This window comes from Neovison vison, chromosome 1 (genome assembly GCF_020171115.1).
Source record: "Neovison vison isolate M4711 chromosome 1, ASM_NN_V1, whole genome shotgun sequence".
NCBI classification, from domain to species: domain Eukaryota; kingdom Metazoa; phylum Chordata; class Mammalia; order Carnivora; family Mustelidae; genus Neogale; species Neogale vison.
Genome location: NC_058091.1, coordinates 85,603,884 through 85,626,786, shown reverse-complemented (window position 1 = coordinate 85,626,786; position 22,903 = coordinate 85,603,884). Strand labels below are relative to the sequence as shown.

At 38.0% G+C, this 22,903-nt stretch overlaps 1 protein-coding gene across 1 annotated transcript in view; it reads right to left on the bottom strand.

The window, feature by feature from the left end:
- DNAH8 (dynein axonemal heavy chain 8) overlaps positions 1–22,903 on the bottom strand; it is a 336,143-nt gene that overhangs the window by 206,999 nt on the left and 106,241 nt on the right. The window contains exons 26-32 of the mRNA XM_044250418.1: positions 19,546–19,742; positions 18,854–18,980; positions 16,459–16,694; positions 14,271–14,375; positions 7,795–7,908; positions 6,409–6,471; positions 1,279–1,379 (exon numbers count right to left, since the gene is read on the bottom strand). Of these exons, the coding sequence (XP_044106353.1) occupies positions 1,279–1,379; positions 6,409–6,471; positions 7,795–7,908; positions 14,271–14,375; positions 16,459–16,694; positions 18,854–18,980; positions 19,546–19,742 (943 nt within the window). The remainder of the gene's footprint in view (positions 1–1,278; positions 1,380–6,408; positions 6,472–7,794; positions 7,909–14,270; positions 14,376–16,458; positions 16,695–18,853; positions 18,981–19,545; positions 19,743–22,903) is intronic.

The window sequence follows — 22,903 nt, the reverse complement described above, 5'->3', positions numbered from 1 at the left end:
CATCCTAACCCTAAACAAAAGGAACCCATTCACCATTTCTTGGGGAGCCATTGCTTTGGAAGCCATTGCCTATGATTTCCTTATTTGCAGTAAATCAGGTTTTCTTTGTGCAACAACTCATCTTTGGTAGTTTCTGACTCACCAAAGAGTCAACTCACATTGGTTGGGCTCCAGTCGCATTCTGGAATCAGTCTCCATTTTGCGTGTGTATCTTCAAACCAGGGTGTTAATGGAGTAAAAGTGTGGGTTTTCTCTGCTTAAATTTTTATTACATTTTCTAACAAAAGTGTGTTTCACTTTTTCTTATTCTTAATTCTTAATTTGCAAATTATTCATAAATTACTTTAAAATATTAAAAAATTTAAAGGGCCCATTGGTCCAGATGATAAATGAAGATGATTGTTTTTCCTGGAATTCTGTCAGTTAAAATAAAACAGAGTCTCGGAATGAACGTGCAAAAGAGTTAACTAGAGAATTTATAAAAATGCAAGACCCAATCCCTGAGATTTTGATTCAGCAAATCAGGGCAAGCAACAGATGCCTGCAGTTCTAATGCAACTGGTCATCAGATTAAGCTTGGTGAATGACTGCTTTGGAAAAAGAATACAAACTATGTACCCTAAAGTAGGCTGAGGCATTAATTTATGGTTGGACGATTTCTTGTCTCTCTTGCAAAGACGTAAATCGACTTTGAAAGAAGTCAACATAAAGTCCTTTTCTAAAGCCATAATCCTAATAAGCAAAAAATCACTGTTTTAATTCTGACCTTGAGGAAAGTTACATAAAATTCCAGTAAAATATTGTTGCTTAAATCCTAGATCTATGTATTGTTTAAAATCAATGAAGTTCCTTGGCCTTCAACCCTGATGAATTTCTATGTCTACCCAACAGAAAAGAGCACTTAGCATAAAAGTAAGAAGAGCTGGAAAGCCAGGGAGACTAGTCCTCTAAATAAATAATATATTTTATTTGCGTGCTTCTGCACAATAATAGACACTGTTTAAAAATATTCAAGAGGACAAAGTAAAGCACAGGCTAAATATAGGTTAAAAACACTGGGATTTTTGCAATGTACTTTGCATTCCCCAAGAATGTTTGTTTTTCATGTGACAACTATGGATCTGGTAGGTCAGCAACAGCCAGGAATAAGGGAAATATTTAGGAGTGTTCTAAGGGAGGCTCTTCTCTGCATGATAAAGGATTTAATGATGACATGATTCTTTTAATGGACAGTGTTTCATTATTTGCATGTAATATTTGCCCAATTTCTATACTTACCTAGTTTTGTGTAAAACCTCATAATCAGTCACAGGCAATCCAAAAAGTTGTTCACCAGATGAATATGTAACAAACTTCCTCCACAGATCATCAAAATTGGCCTATAAAAAGATTTTTAAGTTGTAGTAAAATAAAATTAATTCAGGCCCCATTAAAGTAGAATTTATTGTAATTGGAATAAAAGCTACACTGAGGTTTATTTAATAATATCTATGAAACAAAGTTTTGTGAAGAAATTTATACTGGTACCAAGCAATCAGAAGAAAAGTTGAGCACTTAGGAAAATTAACTTTCAAACACTCTAAAAGCATCCATTTTACATAAAATTTTTTCTTTAATAAATTATGTGGTCCCCAGAAGACCTATACTTCAGGTTCCCATAAATATGTCTGAAAGTAATAAAACTGCATTTTAAAAAATCTATAATTCAGGCTTTTTCACTAATTTAGACCTGTCCTCTCTTCTACAGGGTTCAAATGAGTGAGTATAATCCTTTCTACCCTGTCTTTCCTCCAAGCAATAAAAAGTCTATAAAATGAAGGATTCCCTTTTAACACCATTTGAGAGAATTCTAACAATCTGAATCAGCAAAATGAATGCCCATGCCCCTTGAATTGGAAGTGGGATCTCCTATACTTAGAATGCTAAGCATGGAGCGTGTTTAAAGCATAAAAGCAAATAGAAATAATCCACATGTGACAAGGTATGTACAGCTTTAAAATAAGGGTATAACACATCAGTGAGGGCCCTGGACAATGTCTGGCGTCAGACCTCACCACATTCAGTGAATCCGATCTGACAGCTACCGTTAGCATATTTTAGAGGACCCAACTCAGGAAGTGGGGAAGACCCTAGGGGAACTCCAATGAACTCTTCCTTTCTAGAAAGTAAGGGCTGTATTTTGCACTTTTTCTATTAGTTGTTGGTTAGCACAGTGGTCACTCAATAAAGTTACTGACTAACGTAGCCTGGAACCATGTGAACACTAGAAAAAGAGAAACAAAAATGTGAAACTTAGCATACTTTAAAATAATGACACTTAAAATCTTGTTTATGTGGTGAAGACTATTGATGAATGCCAGTCATTTACCCTTTTTCCATTCAGGCCCCAAATAGTATAAAAAGACCCATGGCACCAGCCAAATGGGGAACAAAATATCAACTTTGTCAGCAGGCCGACCCAGTGCCCAGTAATTCCGGAGATCAGAGTAAAGTTGCCTCTGGGAACACCACTGCACCCTGAGGCCTAATGTGAGGCTTCCTGCTTTTTTCCAAGATCTAGATCTTGGCATCTGCTTTTTTGGGGGGGATAGGAAGTTGAGGGTGCCCCTGCTTTTGAGGACAGTTGGGTCACATACCCAGCCAGATGCATGGAGAATAGCCTACTGTGTGCACACCCCCAAGCATAGTTAGAACAGAAGGAGCAAGACATCAAGAGATGGGCCCTACAATGTCTTTTCAATGAAGTAGCCACACCCCCCAGGGAAAAGGTAGTATATTACAGTCCCAGTCACTGACCAATGAATTGGTAATTCCTGAGGGAAATGATAAAGAGATGGATCTACCCTCAAAATACACCCAGGCTCCAACCACTTCTCATCAACTCCAATGCCACTAGTCTGGTCCAAGATACTGTCACCTTCCTCTGGATTATTGCAATAGCCTAATTACTCTCTCTGCTTCCACCCCTGACAGTCAATAATCTACTCTCAACAGTGTAGCCAGGACAATCCACTGAGAACATAAGTAAGATGATGTCGTATTTGCTCTCACTCAGGGCCTTTGCACGTGCTCTCCCTCCCGTCTGGATAGCTGCTCTTCCAGGTACCTGTCTGGCTCGTTCCCTCATTTCTCTAGGTCTCTACTCAAATGTCAGCTTTTCAAGGTGGCCATCTCTGGAGATATGGTGTTAAAGTTCACTTCCATGTTACATACACAGAGCCCAGCACATTATGCCCCTTCTCTGCTATTTTTTCCTTTGGCACTAATCACCCTTCAACATTACTATCTAGTTTCATTCTTCACCTTGTTTTTATTGCTGAGGGGCTCTGCTTGGCTCAGCTGGCAGCTACCAGGTGAGCAAATTTGGTTGGTTTTGGCTCCTCCAGAGAGGCAGGCCTTTCCCTGGGACTCAGGAGACTTCAGGTAGCTAAGGATCAGAGCCTCCTCCAGGGTCCGGCAAAAAGGGACCAAAAGTGACCACTATTGTCCTAGGACAAAAGAACCACAGCAATAACAAGGGACTAGACTTTTTGTCTGCGGACACCATATTCAAGTGGAAGGCCTGCTGCCTCCCATGAAAACCCTGGCCAGCATGGACAACCTGCCTTATAGAAATCCACCAGGCTTTCTGGGCTAGACCTACCTGGCCCGTGGAACCAGGCAGCACAGACAATGGGCTCTGTGACAGCTGATTTCCTTACTTGGCACAAGATTATTCCTCTAGGGTCTAGGCTACAAATCCTGGTTGCTCCAGTGATCCTAGAAGAACCCTTTTTTATCTGGGTCTGGAGTCCCTTTTTTTTTACCCCCCCTCAAGATTTTATTTATTTATTTATTTATTTGAGAGAGAGAGAATGAAAGAGAAACTGCAAGTGGGGAGGGAGGGAGAGGAAGAAGCAGAATCCCCACTGAGCAGGGAGCCCGATGCTGGGCTGGATCCCAGGACCCTGGGCTCATGACCTGAGCCAAAGGCAGAAACTTAACCAACTGAGCCTCCCAGGCGCCCTTGGGTCTGGATTTTCCATTTAAATCCCTCAAATCAAGGGAGATACTTGAAAGTTAGATACCATATGAGAAGTTCCACTTGACTGAACCCTTCTGAGAAAAACATGCATGGAACCAGCCTGAACCATCTAAGGAACATGCACATACAGCATCGAGGACAAGATTACTGAATCTACTCTTCTTTTTATTTGCTTTGAGGTGAAAAAACCCAATGGCAAAGTATTAGGAAGTTATCTCTGACATAGGTAAAAGGATATTAAGAAATACCCACCCAGCACGAGGCAAAACTAAGTTAGCTACAGAAAGCCTTCATATGGCTGCTAGTAAAGAAGAAAACACCGGATTTTGGACAACATCTCTGGACCTCCTGGTGGCTCAACCATGGAAGCTATCAGAGTACAAAGGCAGGCAGAAACTGGGGCCTGGTGAAGAAAAAAGTGACATCTAAAAGGGGGCACAGAACAGAGAAATAGGTGTCTTATTGTTACTTTAAAAAGGAAAGACACACAGCTTTTTAACATATTGATTGGGAAGACTTAGTGAAGGGGAAGGGGTTAAGAGGGAAGGAGAGAAAAGGGTCAGGCTAAGAAGAAACAAGGGAGAGTCCAGAGTCCCCAGGGACAGGAAAAGCAACACATCTCTCTGAAATTTACTGCACACACACAGCCTAAATCATCTCTGTAAATTGGGAGACAAGGTCATCTGTCCAAACTAATCTCAAAACTACTCTTCCCACACCCGTACTTCAGTAAATGACTCTACTTTCTTCTGTTTTCCCAAGCTGGAAATCTCCCCCTCTTCCCCTCAGCCCAGGCTCCAGGCCTATCACGTTGGTCTTGTTAATAAACTCATGATCCATCCAGTTTTCTTCATTGCAAGTGCATTTGGTTGGTCTCAATCTTTACAATTTCTTAATTGCATGACTGAAGCTGCCGTGAGTCTAACCATCCTCCTTCCAGAGCATTCTCCGCACTAATGCCAGAGAAATCTTTTTAACACACAGCTGTTTTAAAAATCCAAATCTTGGGGTGCCTGTGTGGCTTCAGTGGGTTAAAGCCTCTGCCTTTGGCTCAGGTCATGATCCCGGGGTCCTGGGATCGAGCCCCGCATCAGGCTCTCTGCTCAGCGGGGAGCCTGCTTCCTCCTCTCTCTCTCTGCCTGCCTTTCTGCCTATTTGTGATCTGTCTGTCAAATAAATACATAAAATCTTCAAGAAAAAAAAAATTCAAATCTCAACAGGCCATTCCTTGCTTAGAGCCCTCCCGCCCCCAGAATGGGCCAGGAGCTCCTTACCAGAGCCTACAAAGCCCTCTCAGTAGTGATTTCCACCCTCTCAGCTGTCCCATCCCTCCCTCATCCCTATCCTCTCTGCCCACTGTGCCCCACATCTCCCTAAATCCCCCGGCTTAACTCCTCATTTCTGGGCCTTTGTAAGAGGTATAAATTCTGTCTAACTTGTTTTTCTTCCTTCTTCCCCTGGCTAACTCTAAATAGTCCTTCAAGATGTGTCTCAGATGGCTCCTCTTCCAGGAAGCCTTCTCTGGCTGCCCCACCTCCTATTTTGGTTGGTAGTTCCCTACGTTTGTTTTCGTAAGACTAGTTCTCACACTTAGATCATAGGGCTCACCACACAGTTTTGCACTTACTATCTATCTAGCTCTCTGTTCCCTACCAGATTTTAGTAGTGTAGAGGGAAGAACCTTGCCTTAATCACTTTTCTATTGACCAGGACAGTTGGCATCTGATAAATATTTTTTAATGACTACAAATGCATGTGGGACAGAGAACATAAACAGAACATGAACATATAGTCTGGCCACTACAGAAAACAGGATAGAGAACAGACACAAATAATGCCTGATCCTCTTAGGGGCTAGCTTACATAGGAATCCATGAATCTGCAAAACAATGACCCAAAGGGGTATGTGATTTTTCTCTAGATTTGCTCAGCAGTCTGAGCATAGGAAAAGAGGGTGAATCTGATGAGTATAATAGAGTCCAGGGTAAGGCAAATGAGCTGGAAGTTTAAAGTCAAGGATAAAAAGGAATGGATACCGAGGGAACACAGGGAAACCATTTGTCAATATTTTAGATCTTATTCTGATATATTTTATTATTCTATGAATTTTTACCATTTGCATACAAATGAGATGCTTGGAACCAAAATAAGGTATACACGTAAGTTCAAAATCAAAGGCTTATTCTTTAAAAATACAGGGGGAGATTCTGTGGAGAACAACACAAAGGGATACAAGAAAAGGAATCACATTACTTTGCAGATTAAAATCTGTATGCCCTTTAAACACTAAATTTTCCAGTGTAAGGTAGAACACATAAATTTTTCCCTAAAATTACTTTAAAGAATAACAACACATGGTTGACATACAGAAAACGAAGTTTCACCTGAAATATCTGTAGCCTGTTACTAGCTTCTTGGGGTGGAATATTTGGAACCATGGGTCCTTCCTGTAATGAATAATATAATCTCCATTTAAATTCTTAAACACATGTATTTATCAATTTTTTGAGTTTATCCATTATTTCCTTTAAATAAATAAACATTATTTTTAATTGGAAGATCTAATTTTGTCCCATATATGAAGCTTTCATTTAATTTCTGTAACAGCTTTATTGAGATATAGCTCACATATTATACAATCTCTCATTTAAAATGGACAATTTAATGGCTTTTAGTATATTCACAGAGTTGTGTAACCATGACCACAATCAATTTTAGAACATTTGCATCACTCCAACTTCCATTCATTTTTAAAAGACCATGACATCTCTAATAAAAAATGTGCCAGAATTACATCTTGTAGGAAGCCTGCATCACTAGAGCTCTGTTTCATTTCATTTATGATTGTAAGTAATGATGCTGTGTTTGTGCATTAGAATAACTGATACAGAGTTCTGAAAACAGCCTCCTTCCACTGACTGTTCAGCCCAATATGGAAATAAAGGAGCACGTAGGTTGAATACTTGGATGAAGCAAATGCAGTCTCTGGTGGCCATCATCCAGAACCCAGTTGCAAAAGGGACCCCAGATGGTCTGTACAATCCTGAATATATGAATATGCTAAATAATAGACCAGATTCGCAGGATAATGGAATGATAAGGCCATAAACTGTTGACAAATCCAACTAAAAGAGGGAGGTATAGTACATGCAAAAAAAAAAAGTGTTATGTGATTATTATTAAGGGCTTAACATGGCTTATGAATCCAGACCCATTGCGACCATGAAAAGGAAGTAGCATATGTTAGGGGAATACATCCAACTTCTGAGTTTAACTTCAAAGGGGAGAATCACCATCAGTCATGTTACCAGGCTGAATTGTCTGAGGGACTGACCAGGTGTGACATTGATTATTTATATTCAGTAACCCTTTTGGTTCTCTAAGAGTTAGTGAAAAAAAGATCTGTTGCATAATACCCTGGTATTTAGGTTTTTATAATTTCTTATAGCCTTCCAACAACTGTATTACATTTTCAACAATGAGCATTCTGGCCTGAGAAAGAAAGCACAAGACCAAACCTCTTGTTCCTTCCTTCCACAATCTCAAAAGTTGTTGCTCATTTTAACAGTTAAATCTTCTTTCTTCCTCTATAAAATAAGTTTAAAGGTTCAGCTGTTCCCCCCTTTTTTTTCGGATTTCTCCAAATATTAAATCTAACCTCTTATATACAATGTGCAAATCGCAGTGAATTTTTCAAGATTCATCACTGTCATCCCATATAAACATGCCACAGAACATTTTATCACACAGCATGCAAATACTTAGATTACCGTCTCATATGATTCTGCAAAGTTCATTACATCCTCACGAAAAACTTCCACAGCCTCAAGAAGACTACTTTTAAACTTTGGCTGCACTTGAACTAGTTCATCTTGCACAGAAACCTGGAATAAAAAAGAATAACCAACATGAGATGGATTCAAGTGAAAATGTATTTAAATGAAAACTCTAATTCTGTCCCAGCAAGTTCATTATCCTGCAGATGTCCAGTATGAACAAGGATGTCTCTACAATGCTGCTTAAAAAACAAACAAACAAACAAAAAAACAAGAAACAAAAAAGCAAAGGGAAATAAACAACCCAAATGCACCAAAAGGAGACACAAAACATTCTAATTCATGACCCAAGAGGCAAAGCCATCTTCTATAACCGCAGTTAGGAAAAAGTTTTCTGGCTGACCCAGCTCTGGCCATCACTATGGCCAGGGAAACAGTTACTGCTATAGGCCCCAATCTGGGTCACATGCCATCTCTGAGACCAGATGAAGGTCTGGGATTAGTAATCTCTAGTAAGTTCACATGGCTGGAAGAGTCACCTCTAAAAGAAAGTAATATTACTCTGGGTATTTAAAAAAAAAATAGTGAATGCCTTCCATGACCGTCTTCCAAGCTTCTGCTTAAACCTTCAGTCATAATAGCTGCACTTAAGGAGTAATTCCTATCCACCAGGTTTTTTCACCTACATTAACTCATTTAATCCTCAGGACAACCCTGTGTGGCAAATGCTGATACTATACCCATTTTACAGGTGAGAAAACTGAGGCACAGAGACACTAAGGAACTTCCCCAAAGTCTCAGCATCAGCATGAGGCAAGGTCAAGTTTCAAAACCTAGCTATTTGGTTCCAGGGCCCCTGCTCTTAACTTTAAGTTCTCAACAATAGCATCTGTCTAGGTTGGAACATAGGCTACTTTCAGATTAATGGTGATTATAGTAAAGGATGGGCCAATAGGTTTAACATTATAATCAAAGAGATAGAACAACCCAAATGGAACACCTGGGTAGCTCAGTTGGTTAAGTGGCTGCTTTCGGCTCAGGTCCCAATCCCAGAGTCCCGGGATCGAGCCTGCTTCTCCCTCTGCCTCGGTCTCTCTCCTTCTCTCTGTCTCTCATGAATAAATAAATAAAATCTTAAAAAAAAAAAAAACCCACCTGAGTGAATCTTTTTCCACCAAACAATAACAGAAAGTTGGGTTTCACTAAATCTCAACAGAGGATTCTTCATTTCCTTCCCAAGATGCACTTTTCTGACTAAACCAGCAATTGTTTTTTAAAATAAATGATTACTCAATATTGAGCATGAATGGAAATAAACATGAGCATGAAAAAACCATCTTATACACACTACCTCAAGGGAGCCTCATAACTACGTATTTTAAAAATTCCTAATGTATTCCTAAATGAGCCCATGAAGAAATTGAGAAACAAAGGTTATTAACTTGCATAAAATCACCCAATTGGCTGGTGGCAGAGCTGGGATCACAAGTCATGATCCCAATTTCAGCTCAGAGCCCTTGCTAGTCTGCCTTGCTTCAATCTCAGTGACAAATCCTTCCATAAACAAAAAGTTTTAAGTCAACACTTAATTAATATTCAATAAAACTTTTCACTATAATTAAAGAATCTGGATCTTCCCTTGGAGTTCATTTTTAATGTTTAACTGAATAAATATTTACCAACTTCAAAAATCCTTAGAGGGAAATTTATAGCTGAAAATTACTGCATGAAAAGAAGAAAAAATTTCAAATTAGGTAACCTAACCATCCACCTTAACAAACCAGGCAAAGAACACACTGAATCCAAAAAAAGCAGAAGAATAAAACAAAAACTACAGCCCAGACAAATGATATAGAGTATAGGAAAACAATAGAGAAAATCAACAAACTAAAAATTTCTTCTTTGAAAAGATAGGCAGAATTGACAAGCCTTTACCTAGACTAAACAGGAATAAAAGAAAAAGGATTCAAACTACTAAAATTAAGAATGAAATAGGAAATATCACCACCTACTTTACAGAAGTAGATGGAATTATAAGGATTCAATCAATAGAGAGAACAGGGATCCTATGGGGTAAGAGAAAATATTTGCAAATCATATATATGATATGGTTTTAATATCCAGAATATATAAAGAACAACTATAACTCAACAACAACAAAAGTGAAAACCACAAATAACTCTATTTTAAAATAGACAAAGGACTTGAATACACTTTTTCCCAAGTAAAATATGCAAAAGTTTTTATAAGCATATAAAAAGGTGCTTAACATCATGTAACATAAGGGAAATTCAAGTCAAAACCACAATAATGTGCCCCTCCTCCAATGAGGATGCCCACTATCAAGGAAACAGAAAATAACAAGTGTTGACAAGGATATGGAGAACTTGAAACCTTTTTGCACTGTTGGTGGGAATGTAAAATGGTGCGGCTACTATGGAAAAGAGTATAGTGGATCTCAGAAAGTTAAAAATGATAATATATGATACAACAATTCTATTCCTGAGTACATAGCCAAAAGAACTAAAAGTGGGATCTCAAAGAGATATCTGCACTTTACAATAGCCAATATCTGCATTCTTCACAATAGCCAAAAGATGGAAGAGACACAAGTGTCCACTGATAGACAAATGAATAAACAAAATGTGGCTTATACATGTAATGGAATATTAGTCAGTCTTGAAAAGGAAAAAAATCTGTCACCTGGTACAGCATGGATGAAACTTCAGGACATTATGCTAACTCAAATAAGCCAGTCACAAGAAGATGAACATTGTATAATTCTACTTATATAAGGTACCAAAAACAGTCAAATTTATAGAGGCAGAAGCAGAATGGCAATTGCCAGAGACTGGAGAAAGAGAGAAATAGGGAGTTATGAGTTTCAATTTTGCAAGATTAAACATTTCTGGAGATTGGTTGCACAACAATGTGAATAACACTACTGAATTGTACACTTAAAAATAGTTAAGATGAGAGGTGCCCGAATGGTGCTGTCAGTTAAGCAACTGACTCCTAATTTTACTTTAGGTTGTGGTCTCTGGGTCCTGAGATGGAGGCCTGCGCGTGGCTCCATGCTCTTGAGCTCTGCTTAAGTCTCTCTCTCCCTCTCCTTCTTTCCCTTCCCCTGCTCACCTGTGCACACACTCTCTTTCTAAAAAAGTAAATAAATCTTTTTAAAAATAGTTAAAATGACAAATGCTATGTGTGTTTTACCATAATTTAAAAAAAATGTCCATCAACAGATGATTGGATCAAGAAGATGTGGTATATATACACAATGGAATACTATGAAGCCATCAAAAGAAACGAAATCTTGCCATTTGCGACAACATGGATGGAACTAGAGCGTATCATGCTTAGCGATATAAGTCAAGTGGAGAAAGACAACTATCATATGATCTCCCTGATATGAGGGAGTGGTGATGCAACATGGGGGCTTAAGTGGGTAGGAGAAGAATCCATGAAACAAGATGGGATAGGGAGGGAGACAAACCATAAGTGACTCTTAATCTCACGAAACAAACTGTGGGTTGCTGGGGGGAGGGGGGTTGGAAGAAGGGGGGTAGGGTTATGGACATTGGGGAGGGTATGTGCTTTTGGGTAAATTGGAAGGGGAGATGAACCATGAGAGACTATGGACTCTGAAAAACAATCTGAGGGGTTTGAAGTGGTGGGGGGGGTGGGAGGGTGGGGTACCAGGTGATGGGTATTATAGAGGGCACAGCTTGCATGGAGCACTGGGCGTGGTGAAAAAATAATGAATACTGTTTTTCTGAAAATAAATAAATTGGAAAAAAAAAAGAACTAAAATGAAAAAAAAATGTATTTACAGAGAGAGAGATCACAAGTAGGCAGAGAGAGAAGGAATAAGGCTCCCTGCTGAGCAGGGAGCCCAATGCAGGGCTCGATCCCAAGACCCTGGGATAATGACCTGAGCTTAAGGAAGAGGCTTTAACCCAGGTGCCCCATATATGGCCTTTTTGGTGTTGAGATATGTTCCTGGTCTATGCACTCTGGTGAGAATTTTGATTGCAAACAGATATTAAAGTTTGTCAAATGCTTAAAAAATAAATAAATAAATAAATAAATAAATAAAACCAATCACAAAGTTACAATAATCAAGCCAGTAAGTTCCTGGCATAGGGATAGACATATGAATCAACAGAATAGAATTGAGAGGCCAAAAATAACTCCCTACATTTATGGTCAATTGATTTTCGATAAGGAAACCAAACAGTTTGTTGGTGAATGGATGGTTTTTTTCCACAAATGGTGCTGAGACAACTGGATATCCACATGTCTTTTTTGGGTGAAGTTGGACCCCTAAATCACAGCATACAAAAAAAATTTATCAGAAATCTAAATGTAAGAGCTAAAATTATAAAACTGACATAAGAAAACATAGTAGTAAATCTTCATGACCCTGGATTAGGCAACCATGTTCTAGATACGATACTAAGTCACAAGTGACAAAAGAAAAAAAAAAAAAGGTAAACTGGACTTCATTAAAATTTTTAAAATTTGCATTTCAAATTCAGAAGCAGAAAGCAGAATGGTGGTTATGAGGGACTGGGGGGGGAGGGAGAATGGAGAGTTACAGTTTAATAGACATGAAATACCAGATTTGTAAGGTGAAAGGAGTTACAGGGATGTAACTCCAACAATGTTAATGTCTTTAATAACACTGAACGGCATACTTAAAAAATTATTAAGATGGTAAATTTTATATTTATTTTAAAACAGTAAAAATATTAAAAAGAAAAGAAAAACACCATCAAGAAACTAAAAAGATGTCTTCTTTATCCATTCATCAGTTGATGGACACTTGAGCTGTTTCTATAATTTGGCTGTTGTAGATCATGCAGCTATAAACATCACGGAGCATGTATCCCTTTGAATCAGTATTTTTGTGTTCTTTGGATAAATACCTAGTAGTGCCATTGCTGGAACATAGGACAGTTTCTATTTTCAACTTTTTGAGAAAGCTCTATACTGCCTTCCACAGGGGCTGCACCAGTATCCATTCCCGCCAACAGTGCAAGACCGTTCTCCTTTTTCCACAGCCTCACCAATACTTCTTGTTTCTTGTATTGTTGATTTTATCATTTCTGACAGGTGTGAGGTGATATGGTAGTTTTGATTTGCATTTCCCTGAAGATTAGTGATGTTGAGCATCTTTTTATGTGTCTGTTGGTCATCTGTATGTCTTCTTTGGACAAATGTCTATTCATGACTTATAAACATTTTTTAATGGGATAATTCATTTTGGGATGCTGAGTTTTATGAGATCTTTATACATTTTGGATGCTAATCCTTCGTCAGATATGCATCAGCAAATACCTTCTCCCATTTCAAAGGATGCCTTTTAGTTGTGTTGATTGTTGCCTTTGTTGTAAAGCTTTTTATTTTGATGTGGTATATATATACACCATAGAAAATTACTCAACCATAAAAAAGAACGAAGTCTTGCCATCTGCAACATGGATGTATTATGCTAAGCAAAGTAAGTCAATCAGAGCAAGACAAATACCATAGGATTCATATGTGGAATTTAAGAAGCAAAACAAATGAACAAAGGGAAAAATGAGAGTGAGGCAAACCAAGAAACAGACTCTTAATGATAGAGAGCAAACTGATGGCTACCAGAGCAGAGGTGGGTGAGGGATGGGTTTAAGAGGTGATGGGGATTAAGGAGTACACCTGTTGTGATGATCACCAGGTGTTGTAGGGAGGTGTTAGATCACCATATTATATACCTGAAACTAATATTATACCATTAAATGGAATTCAAATAAAAACTTGAAAAAAATTGAAAAGACAATCCACAGAATGAGAGAAGATATTTACAAATTCTTTCATATGGGATATCCAAATATTCAAAATACATAATGAACTCATACAACTCAAAAATAAAAAGACAACCCATTTGTTAAAAAGCAAAGGATTTAAATTCACATTTCTCCAAACAAGATGGATGAATGGCCAGTAAGAACATGAAAAGATGTTCAACATCATCAGCCATTAGGAGAATGAAGCAGTGGGACAGAGGACAACATGGATAAACATTATAACTTTATGCTAAATGAAAGAAGCCAGTCACAAAAGGCTACATATTGTATGAGTCCATCTATATTATGTGTCCCGAAAAGGCAGATCCATAGAGATGGAAAAGTAGATTCATGGCTGCCAGTAACTAGGGAAAGAGGGAGAAGATGGGGTGGCTGCTCATGGGTATGGGGTTTTTCTCGGGAAGATGAAAGTCTTCTAAAACTAGATAATTACAGTGGTTGTGCAACTCTATGAATATATGAAAAATCACTGAACTGTATACTTTGAAATGGTAAATTTTATGGTATGTAAATTATACCTCAATAAGGCTGTTAAAACAATAATATTAAAGCTTTAAAATGTATAAAACTTTTTTCTAGAGATGGTAACATAAAAATAAGAATTAAGTTTGTACTTACAGCTTTGCTCTGCAATTTGTTGAAAGAATATCTCAAGGTATCAACTGCTTCTGATTCTTCTTTGGTCACTTCAACTTCAAATCTATTTAAAATAGCATAGGCTTCCTGGAAAGTGAGAGAGAGTTCAGAAACATCATAAGAAAAGCAAATGCCAAATGATTTAGATGCCTTCTAGAAATACATTCCTGGTCTTCCTATTCTTAGAAGAAGAGAGTATATTCCAGAAGAGTTAAACATACATACATATAAAGCACCTTTAGATTCTCCCTGATACCTGATATTGACTCTAGATCTTGGGTCCTGAAATCTACATTTAATAAGCACCTAGGTGATTCTGATGGAGATACACGCAGATCACACTGAAATACTATCTTAGTCGGGGCACCTGTGTGGCTCAGTTGGTTGAGCATCTGATCCTTGGTCTCAGCTCAGGTCTTGATCTCACAGTCATGAGTTCATGCCCCACACTGGGTTCTACACTGGGCTGGAGCTTAAACTTGAAAAAAGAAAAGAAAAGAAAGAAATACTAGCCTAGAAAATATCTCTAGGATCATTTTCTCCTCTCTCCTCTTTGATCTTGTCCAACACCATGCAAAATATCTTCTCATTACTCTATTAAAATATGCACTGGCTATATAAAGAACAGAATGAAACAATGATGTGGAGATACTCTGAAGAAAAGAAACTTGAATGGTCAAAGGGATGGACTGGCAACTCGATTTACTAAAAGAATTCATGCTGAAGAATAAGGTTTCTGGGGCACCTGAGTGACTCAGTGGGTTAAGCATTCAACTCTTAATTTTGGCTCATGTCATGATTACAATGTCATGAGATTGAGCCCTGCATCAGGCTCCACACTGAGCATGGAGCTTACTTAAGATCCTCTCCCTTCCCCACCCTCTGCCCCTCTTCCACCACTCACACAAGTGCACTCATTCTCTTAAAAAAAAAAAAAGTAATAAATAAATTAAGAGTCTGATTTTTATTAACACCTTGAGCCAGGAATTTAAATATTAGTCATAATTGACTTGTGGTAGACAAAATAATGGTCCTCTCCAATGTTGTCCACATCCTAATCTCCAGAGCCTGTGAATATGGTACTTTACATGGCAAAAAGGACTTTGCAGATACGATTATGTTTAAAAAAAAAAAAACTTGAGATGGGGAGATTGTCCTGGACAAACTGGGTGGACCCAGTGTAATCACAAAGGTCCATATGAGGGAAAGAGGGAGACAGGAGAGTAAAGCCAGAGAAGATGTAAAAACTGAAGCAAGGGCAGGAGTGATGCCACTGCTAGAAGGAGCTGTGAGCCAAGGAATGCAGGTGGCTTGTAGATGCTAGAAGAGAAGCTAAAAAGCAAGGAATGGACTCTCTCCTAGAACCTCCAGAAAGAATACAGCCCTTCTGACATCTTGATTCTAACTCCGTATAATCCATTTTCAGATTTACAATCTGTAGAACTGTGAAATAATACCTTTATGTTGTTTTTTTTCCCAATTTATTTATTTTCAGAAAAACACTATGCATTATTTTTTCACCACACCCAGTGCTCCATGCAAGCCGTGCCCTCTATAATACCCACCACCTGGTACCCCAACCGCCCACCCCCCCGCCTTTATGTTGTTTTAAGCCATTAAGTTTACGGAAATCTGTTATAGCCAGAGTAGGAAACTAATATATTACTCCACCCTAAAAACATCTCTGGTTGATGTTAGTTCCAACAGACTACTATTGAGCCTAAGTGGACTCTTCCCACCATGCTGCCCTCAGCATGCCTTTGGTCATGAATGAGACCTAAAAGCAGTTTCTAAAGAAAGTCAAAGATATTTGGGGAACTTGCCTAGAATGTTGGGATTGACATGGACAACACAAGCATTCATTCTTGTAAAATGTTGGTGTTAGCCTAAAAAACTGAACACGGTCTAGACCAGTTCAGCATTATCAATATTTTAATTAATATTTTATTAATATATTTGTATTATATATTAGTATTTAATTAATATTTCCTTTGTATACTGTTCACTGTTGGTAATTGTCAAAACCCCTCCAAAGACACCAAATCAGAAAGGAGAAACTGGCAGACTGTGCCATAAAATAGATGAAGAAAGGATGTTAACAGAATCAATTTTTTAGTGTTGTCTCTTTAAAAAAAAATTTTCAAGAAAGAAAAATGTGATCATTTCTTACTTCAATTGGTCCCAAAGTCATGTCCATTTGAATTTCATTATCACGGATAGATGATAAGGCTTCCATTGCAAACCTGACATCATCTAAATCACGAATAGGTCTAGATAACTTTTTCAAGTATTCATTGATAAATGCTATCATGTCTGACATTTTCTTTTTGTATTCTTCATTCAAGTAGCGACAGAGTAACATCTTCCATGCCTTAGCCTCAATTGATAAGGCCAATTTCATTGGCTCTGGGGAAGAGGAAGAATGATCAGAATGGAATACAGCTGACATTCTGAAACTATTTCCTTCTTGTCTAATCTGAGCATCTCTAACTGCACCGTCCTACTCGATGATCCCAGCTCCAACTAGTCAACTCTATCTTATCAATCCTTACACATTCCTCTTATTTTCTCTTAGTATCCCTTGACCCCCCAGGCCTGCCGCACTTGAAACATGACTGCTCCCCGCCAACTTCCAACAGTTAGACCTGGGAGCTGAGGTAACATACAGCCAGTTTGTTGGTTGCAACTGAGAGATCCTCTCATGAGGTCTGCACCTCATGGGCCTGCCTTGTCCTTTTCTTCAGTTCCCAAGCATTCAGCCCATCTCCCCCCTTCTTTAGAACCATTGCTGCCTATTCCATTTCTGAGTTCTCTCTCTCTAAAATCAAGCCCCCAGTCAACTCTCACACTGAGCTGGAGTTGATTTTTGTATGAGGAATCACAGTGCTAACCACTATGAGAAAACAAATAGGAAATTTAAATAATAGTAATAATAACAGGTAAACTATTTTTTCAGAAGTCTATACTTCTTGGAATTATTGCCCCTGAAACATAGCTTCTGATTTCTAACTAAATATTCCTTTCAAGTATTTGTGATTCTTCCCCAAATTAAATCCCTTCTTTATAGATATAGTAACAGCATTTAAGGGGCAACTGGGTAACTCAGTCAGTTGAGCTGCCGACTCTTTATTTCAGCTCAGATCATAATCTCATGGTGGTGGGATCAAGCCCGGCATCTGGCTCCTTGTTCAGTGGAGAGTCTGCTTGAGATTCTCTCTGTCCCTCTCTCTCTGCCCCCACCCCCGTCTCCCACGCTCTCTCTCTCAAATAAACAAATAAACCTTTAAAAAACCAATAACGATATTTCATATTTATTGAACATCAACTATTTGCCAAGTAGTATGCTAAGTGTCCCATATAAAGCAGTTCATGTGGTGAGCTCTGTCATTACCACCAACAGAAAGAATGGGGTTAAAGAGGTCGGGTAACCTTAATAGTCAAATTTGAGAGTCACAGTTACCCTTATTCCTTAAGGATAGATCTGAAAATTGACTTAAGGCAAATAGTTGATGTTAAATAGGTCATTCAAATATCTTCTGAGAATAAAACCTCACAAACTTCTGACAAGAAAGTACCACTGTAACCATGGCAATAAGTAGCCACCATAACTCAGTTTTAAACCCAATCTATAGACCGACTGACCTCAGGTCACATACTTCTGCCACCCAATCAGCATCAGTCCCTCCCTTCTGAATGTCAACCAATCAAAAAGAACATATGGATAGGGGCGCCTGGGTGGCTCAGTGGGTTAAAGCCTCTGCCTTCAGCTCAGGTCATGGTCCCAGGGTCCTGGGATCGAGCCCCGCATCGGGCTGTCTGCTCCGTGGAGAGCCTGCTTCCTCCTCTCTCTCTCTGCCTGCCTCTCTGCCTACTTGTGATCTCTGTCTGTCAAATAAATAAATAAAATCTTTAAAAAAAAAAAAAAAAAGAACATATGGATAAACCCGCCTCTGTGTGCCAACCAATCAACAACAACCTCACCTGGGTAAACATCTTTCCACAGATGGCATTAACCTATTTACACCCACAGTCCTGAAACCCCATGCTGCCCAGACACCCCATATGAGTATACTCTCTTAGGAACACCTGGGCCTGACCAGCATCACTCTCCCTTACTCTTGTAATCAGTAAAATCAGGTTGGGCTTTTTATTTCAGATATTAAGTGGCTGTCTTATCATCCTTTGATACTCTAATCCCAAGTGGATTAGCATCTCAGGAAACCTCAAATTGTTTCATTCCTATCTCATGTATACAATTCCTTCCTCACAGTAACCTGAAAAAGTTTCACCTGTCACTTCGTTGTTTAAATGCCAGTTAAGGAATTGCATTGTACTCAGTATATTAAGCCACCCTGATATAATATTATATGCAAAGAATATATAATAATATATATATGACACACATTGTATATATACATATATATAACATATATATGAATAATATTAATGGTCCAGAAATATTTGATATTTATAAAATTGTACCAAAGTAGCTTCATAACTGTTTTCTAAATAAAGCAACATTTCACGTGAAAATACAGATACTATATATAACAGTTTTTAAATACCTGTGTGCATTTCAAGGGCTCCCACAACAATAACAGGCTTCAACTCATCAATCTCCTGTTCAAAAGTAGCAAAGTGTAGAATCTCTGATCTGATTTCAGTCAGAGAGGGGTTGTTAGCCAAAAACTCCTGTAGTAAGGAAACAGTGTTTTCTTTAGCTTTTTGATAGTATAAATCTCACATTGCATTTTTTTGTTTTATTTTGTTTGCTTATATATTTTTCCACTCATATGTGAGCCTAGTAGCTCAGTAAAGAGAGGGATGAGCCAGTAATATCAGAAGATGAGGTTATGTGAGGGAATGTCATAGTCTACCATGAATAACAGTAACAATAACAATAATAATAATAATGTTATTCATGTGTCCTTGGGTCTCTAACCAGAAAGACACTGTATCTATGTAAGTGTGACACGCTCTCAAATACCCAGCCTCTGAATGTGTCTGGAATGTAATCGGTACTCAACTGTTTATGCAAATTAAACAAAATCTGCCTGAGCCTCATTCCTTTCAGTTGCCTCCGAGTGTCATTGGGAGGACTGCAGAAAATCAAGTGTGTTAGGAGCTGGGCATTTACAGGTTCCTGACCTCTGCTCAGGAATTCCTGTCATGGTCACTGACACTTTCCTGGTCCTCTGCCACCGGTTAGATATAAACAACCCAAACCCAGAATGTATCACAAGTAGCAGAAACAGACCTTCACTTTCACATCTCGATCCTCGGTCCAAAGCGTCTTATACTTTTGAAAGTCCTGCAAAGCTTCATGAGCCACCTTTCGCAGAGAATTCACAGAGGAAGAGAGGAGGAGAACCAACTTGGAAATATCCTTGTGCTCTGCTACCCCCGGATAAAAATTCTTCAGCTTCCTTGCAGGAATAATTTCTTCAAAAGATCCTGAAAACAGATGTCACATGTTTTTCTATGTAGATAACTTCTATATTCAACTTTAAATATTATCAATGTTAATATTTATAAACTTTTTTCAAGCTGTCATTTTTAAAAGACCCTCCAAGTAATTAGAACTATTCTCTTATGCCTTCATTTACTCTTATTAAACCACTGTGTCACATTCTGAGGTCTAGATTTCTTTAATGTGGGGAAACTCTTTTCAGAGAAGAGAAAGACACTGATGAACCTCCCCCTGCACCCCCGGCCAAATAAGTCCTCCAAGCAAAGATCAAAAGCGCTGGCATTGCTGCCCCACAGAAAAGCATGGTGGTTTAAATAGAGGCACCGTATTATCTAAATAACTTTAGGCCAGTTTTTTAATCTTCATGAAAATACTTGTGAGGATTAAATGAGACAACATATGTTCATCTTAGCTCAACATCTGGTATATCTAGAACATGCTATCACTATTAACCACGACTTTAAACATCTCTTGGCAAAATCTGATCATGTCACTGCTTTGCTCAAAATTCTCAAGTATTCCCCATCCAACAGACTACACAGATGTTTGGACCAAATAATACCTTGCTTTTTCAAAACAGTTGTGAACAATTAAAAAGCATGATCTTCCATGCAAAATGCCAGATCTAACTTCTCTTTTAAAAAGGTTTAATCTGGGGTGCCTGGGTGGCTCAGTCAGTTAAATATCTGCCTTTGGCTCAGGCCGTGGTCCAGGGTCCTGGGATTGAGCCCCACATCTGGCTTCCTGCTCAGTGTGGAGCCTGCTACTCCCCTTGCTTATTATTGTGCTTATTATTGTGCTTTCTCTCTCTCCAGTTAATAAATAAAAACTTAAAAAAAATTTTTTTAAATAAAAACATCTGATCTAGGGCATCTCATTGGCTCAATTTGTTACGTGATTTCAGCTCAGATCATGATCTCAGGGTTGTGAGATGGAGCCCCAAGTCAAGCCCTACCCTGGGCTCCATGCTGGGTATGAAGTCTGCTTAAGATTCTCTCTCTATCCCTCCTCTCTCTTTTTCTCTCTCTCAAATAATTTTTTAAAAAGAAATAAAAATAAAAATGAAAAGTTTTAATCTGGTAGCACAGGACCCATGTTTCTGCATGGCAACAATTAGCCGAAGACGAGAAGCATCTCTTAAAAGAGGATTCCTGTTGAATTTGCTGCAGTCTTTTCTTAAGATCAGGTCACTCAATTGCTCTTTTGTCTTAATTTTAATCAAAATCAAAGCAAAAGAAACTACAAGGTATTGGCTTAATTAGCTAAGTAACTAATGTTGCAAGTACTGGCAGTTCTATCCCTTTTACTGCACAGAAGCATTCCACGGTGTAGCTCTACCTCATTTTCTTTGTCCATTGGCTGGCTTTTGGACATCTGGTTTGCTAGCAATTTGAAGCTATTAGAAATAGCTTCACCACATTTGGCGGTGAAAATTCATACCTTCACATGGACCAATGATTTCATTTCTCTTGGGTAAATTCCTAGGGGTGGAATTCCTGAGACAAATGGCAGAGTTATGTTCAGCTTTTTAAGGAAGCGGCAAACCAGTTCCAAAGTGGCTGTACCTTTCTATATATTCCCTTCAGTAATGCATCAGAGTTCCAAGTTCTTTGTCAACAGTTATTATTGTAGATTTTTAAAAATTTTTATCTATTCCAGTAGGTGTGCATTGGTATATCATCATAGTCTTAACCTGCATTTCCCTAATAACTATTGATGCTAAGTATCTTTTCATGTGTTTTTTAGACATTCATGTATCCTCTTTGTTGAACTCACTTTTTGCCCATTTGGGAAGGGTGATGGTCTTCTTACTACTCAGTTTGAATTCTTTATATATATTCTGAATACAAGTACTTTATATCAAATGTATGAATTGCAAATATTTTCTCCAAATGTGTGGCTTCCCCTTTTAATTTTTTAAATGGTGTCTTTTGAAGAGCAAAATTTTTAAATTGGCTGAAGTCTAATTGGTCTATTTTCTTTGTTATGGATCACATTTTTACTGTCTTTTCCGAGAAATTGTTATCTAACCCCAAATCCTAACTTCTTATATAATCTCTTCTAAAATTTTTATAGTTTCAGTTCTTCTTTTCTTTAAAAAAAAATTTATTATTCTGTGTTAGTCACCATACAGTACATCATTAGTGTTTGATGTAGTGTTCCATGATTTATTTTTTGTCTAATAACACCCAGTGCTCCATGCAATACATGCCCTTCTTAATACCCATCACCAGACTAACTCATCCCCCACCCCTCTCCCCTCTAAAAGCTTTGTTATAGTTGACTTTGAGTTAATTTTTTTTAATATTGTGAGGTAAGATACCAACTCCATTTTTTTTTTTTTTGGTATATGTATGTCTAATTGTTCCAGCACTGTGTGTTGAAGAGGCAATCCATTACCCCATTTTTTTGACTTGGTATCCTTTCAGAAAGTCAGTTGACTTTTTTTTTTTTCCAATTTATTTATTTTCAGAAAAACAGTATTCATTATTTTTTCAAGAAAGTCAGTTGACTTTAAAGTTTATATCTGGGTTGCCTATCTGTCACACTGAACTAAATGTCTCTCCTTAGGGCAACACTGTACTGTTTTGATTACTGAACTTTATAGTATGTTTTGAAATCAACTCATACAAGTACTCTAGCTTTACTATCTTTTTTCAAAATTATATTGACTATTATAGCTTCTTTGAGTTTTCTTATTCCTTATTCAAGTTTTAGGATCAACTCAATTTCTGCAAAACCACTTTCTAGGATTTTGACGGAGTTTCCACTAAATCTATAAATTAATTTGGGAGAATTGCCATTTTAGCAGTAAGTACTGAGTCTTCCAATCCATGAACATGGTGTACCTTTTAGCAACATTTTGTAGCTTCCAGTGTACAGGACTTAGAACTTCTGTTAAACTTATTTTTTGTGACATTATTGTAATGAAATTATTTTTTTTAATTTCATTTTCAGATTGTTCATTCCTAGTATTTAGAAATATAATCAAGCCTTTATATCAACTTTATATCCTGCATACTTGTTGAACTCATTTATTAGTTCTAATAGTTTTACATGTGTATATATTCCTGAGGATGTTTTTGCATCAACATTACATGATAATGTTATCTGTTAATAAATCCAGTTTTGTCTCTTCCTTTCA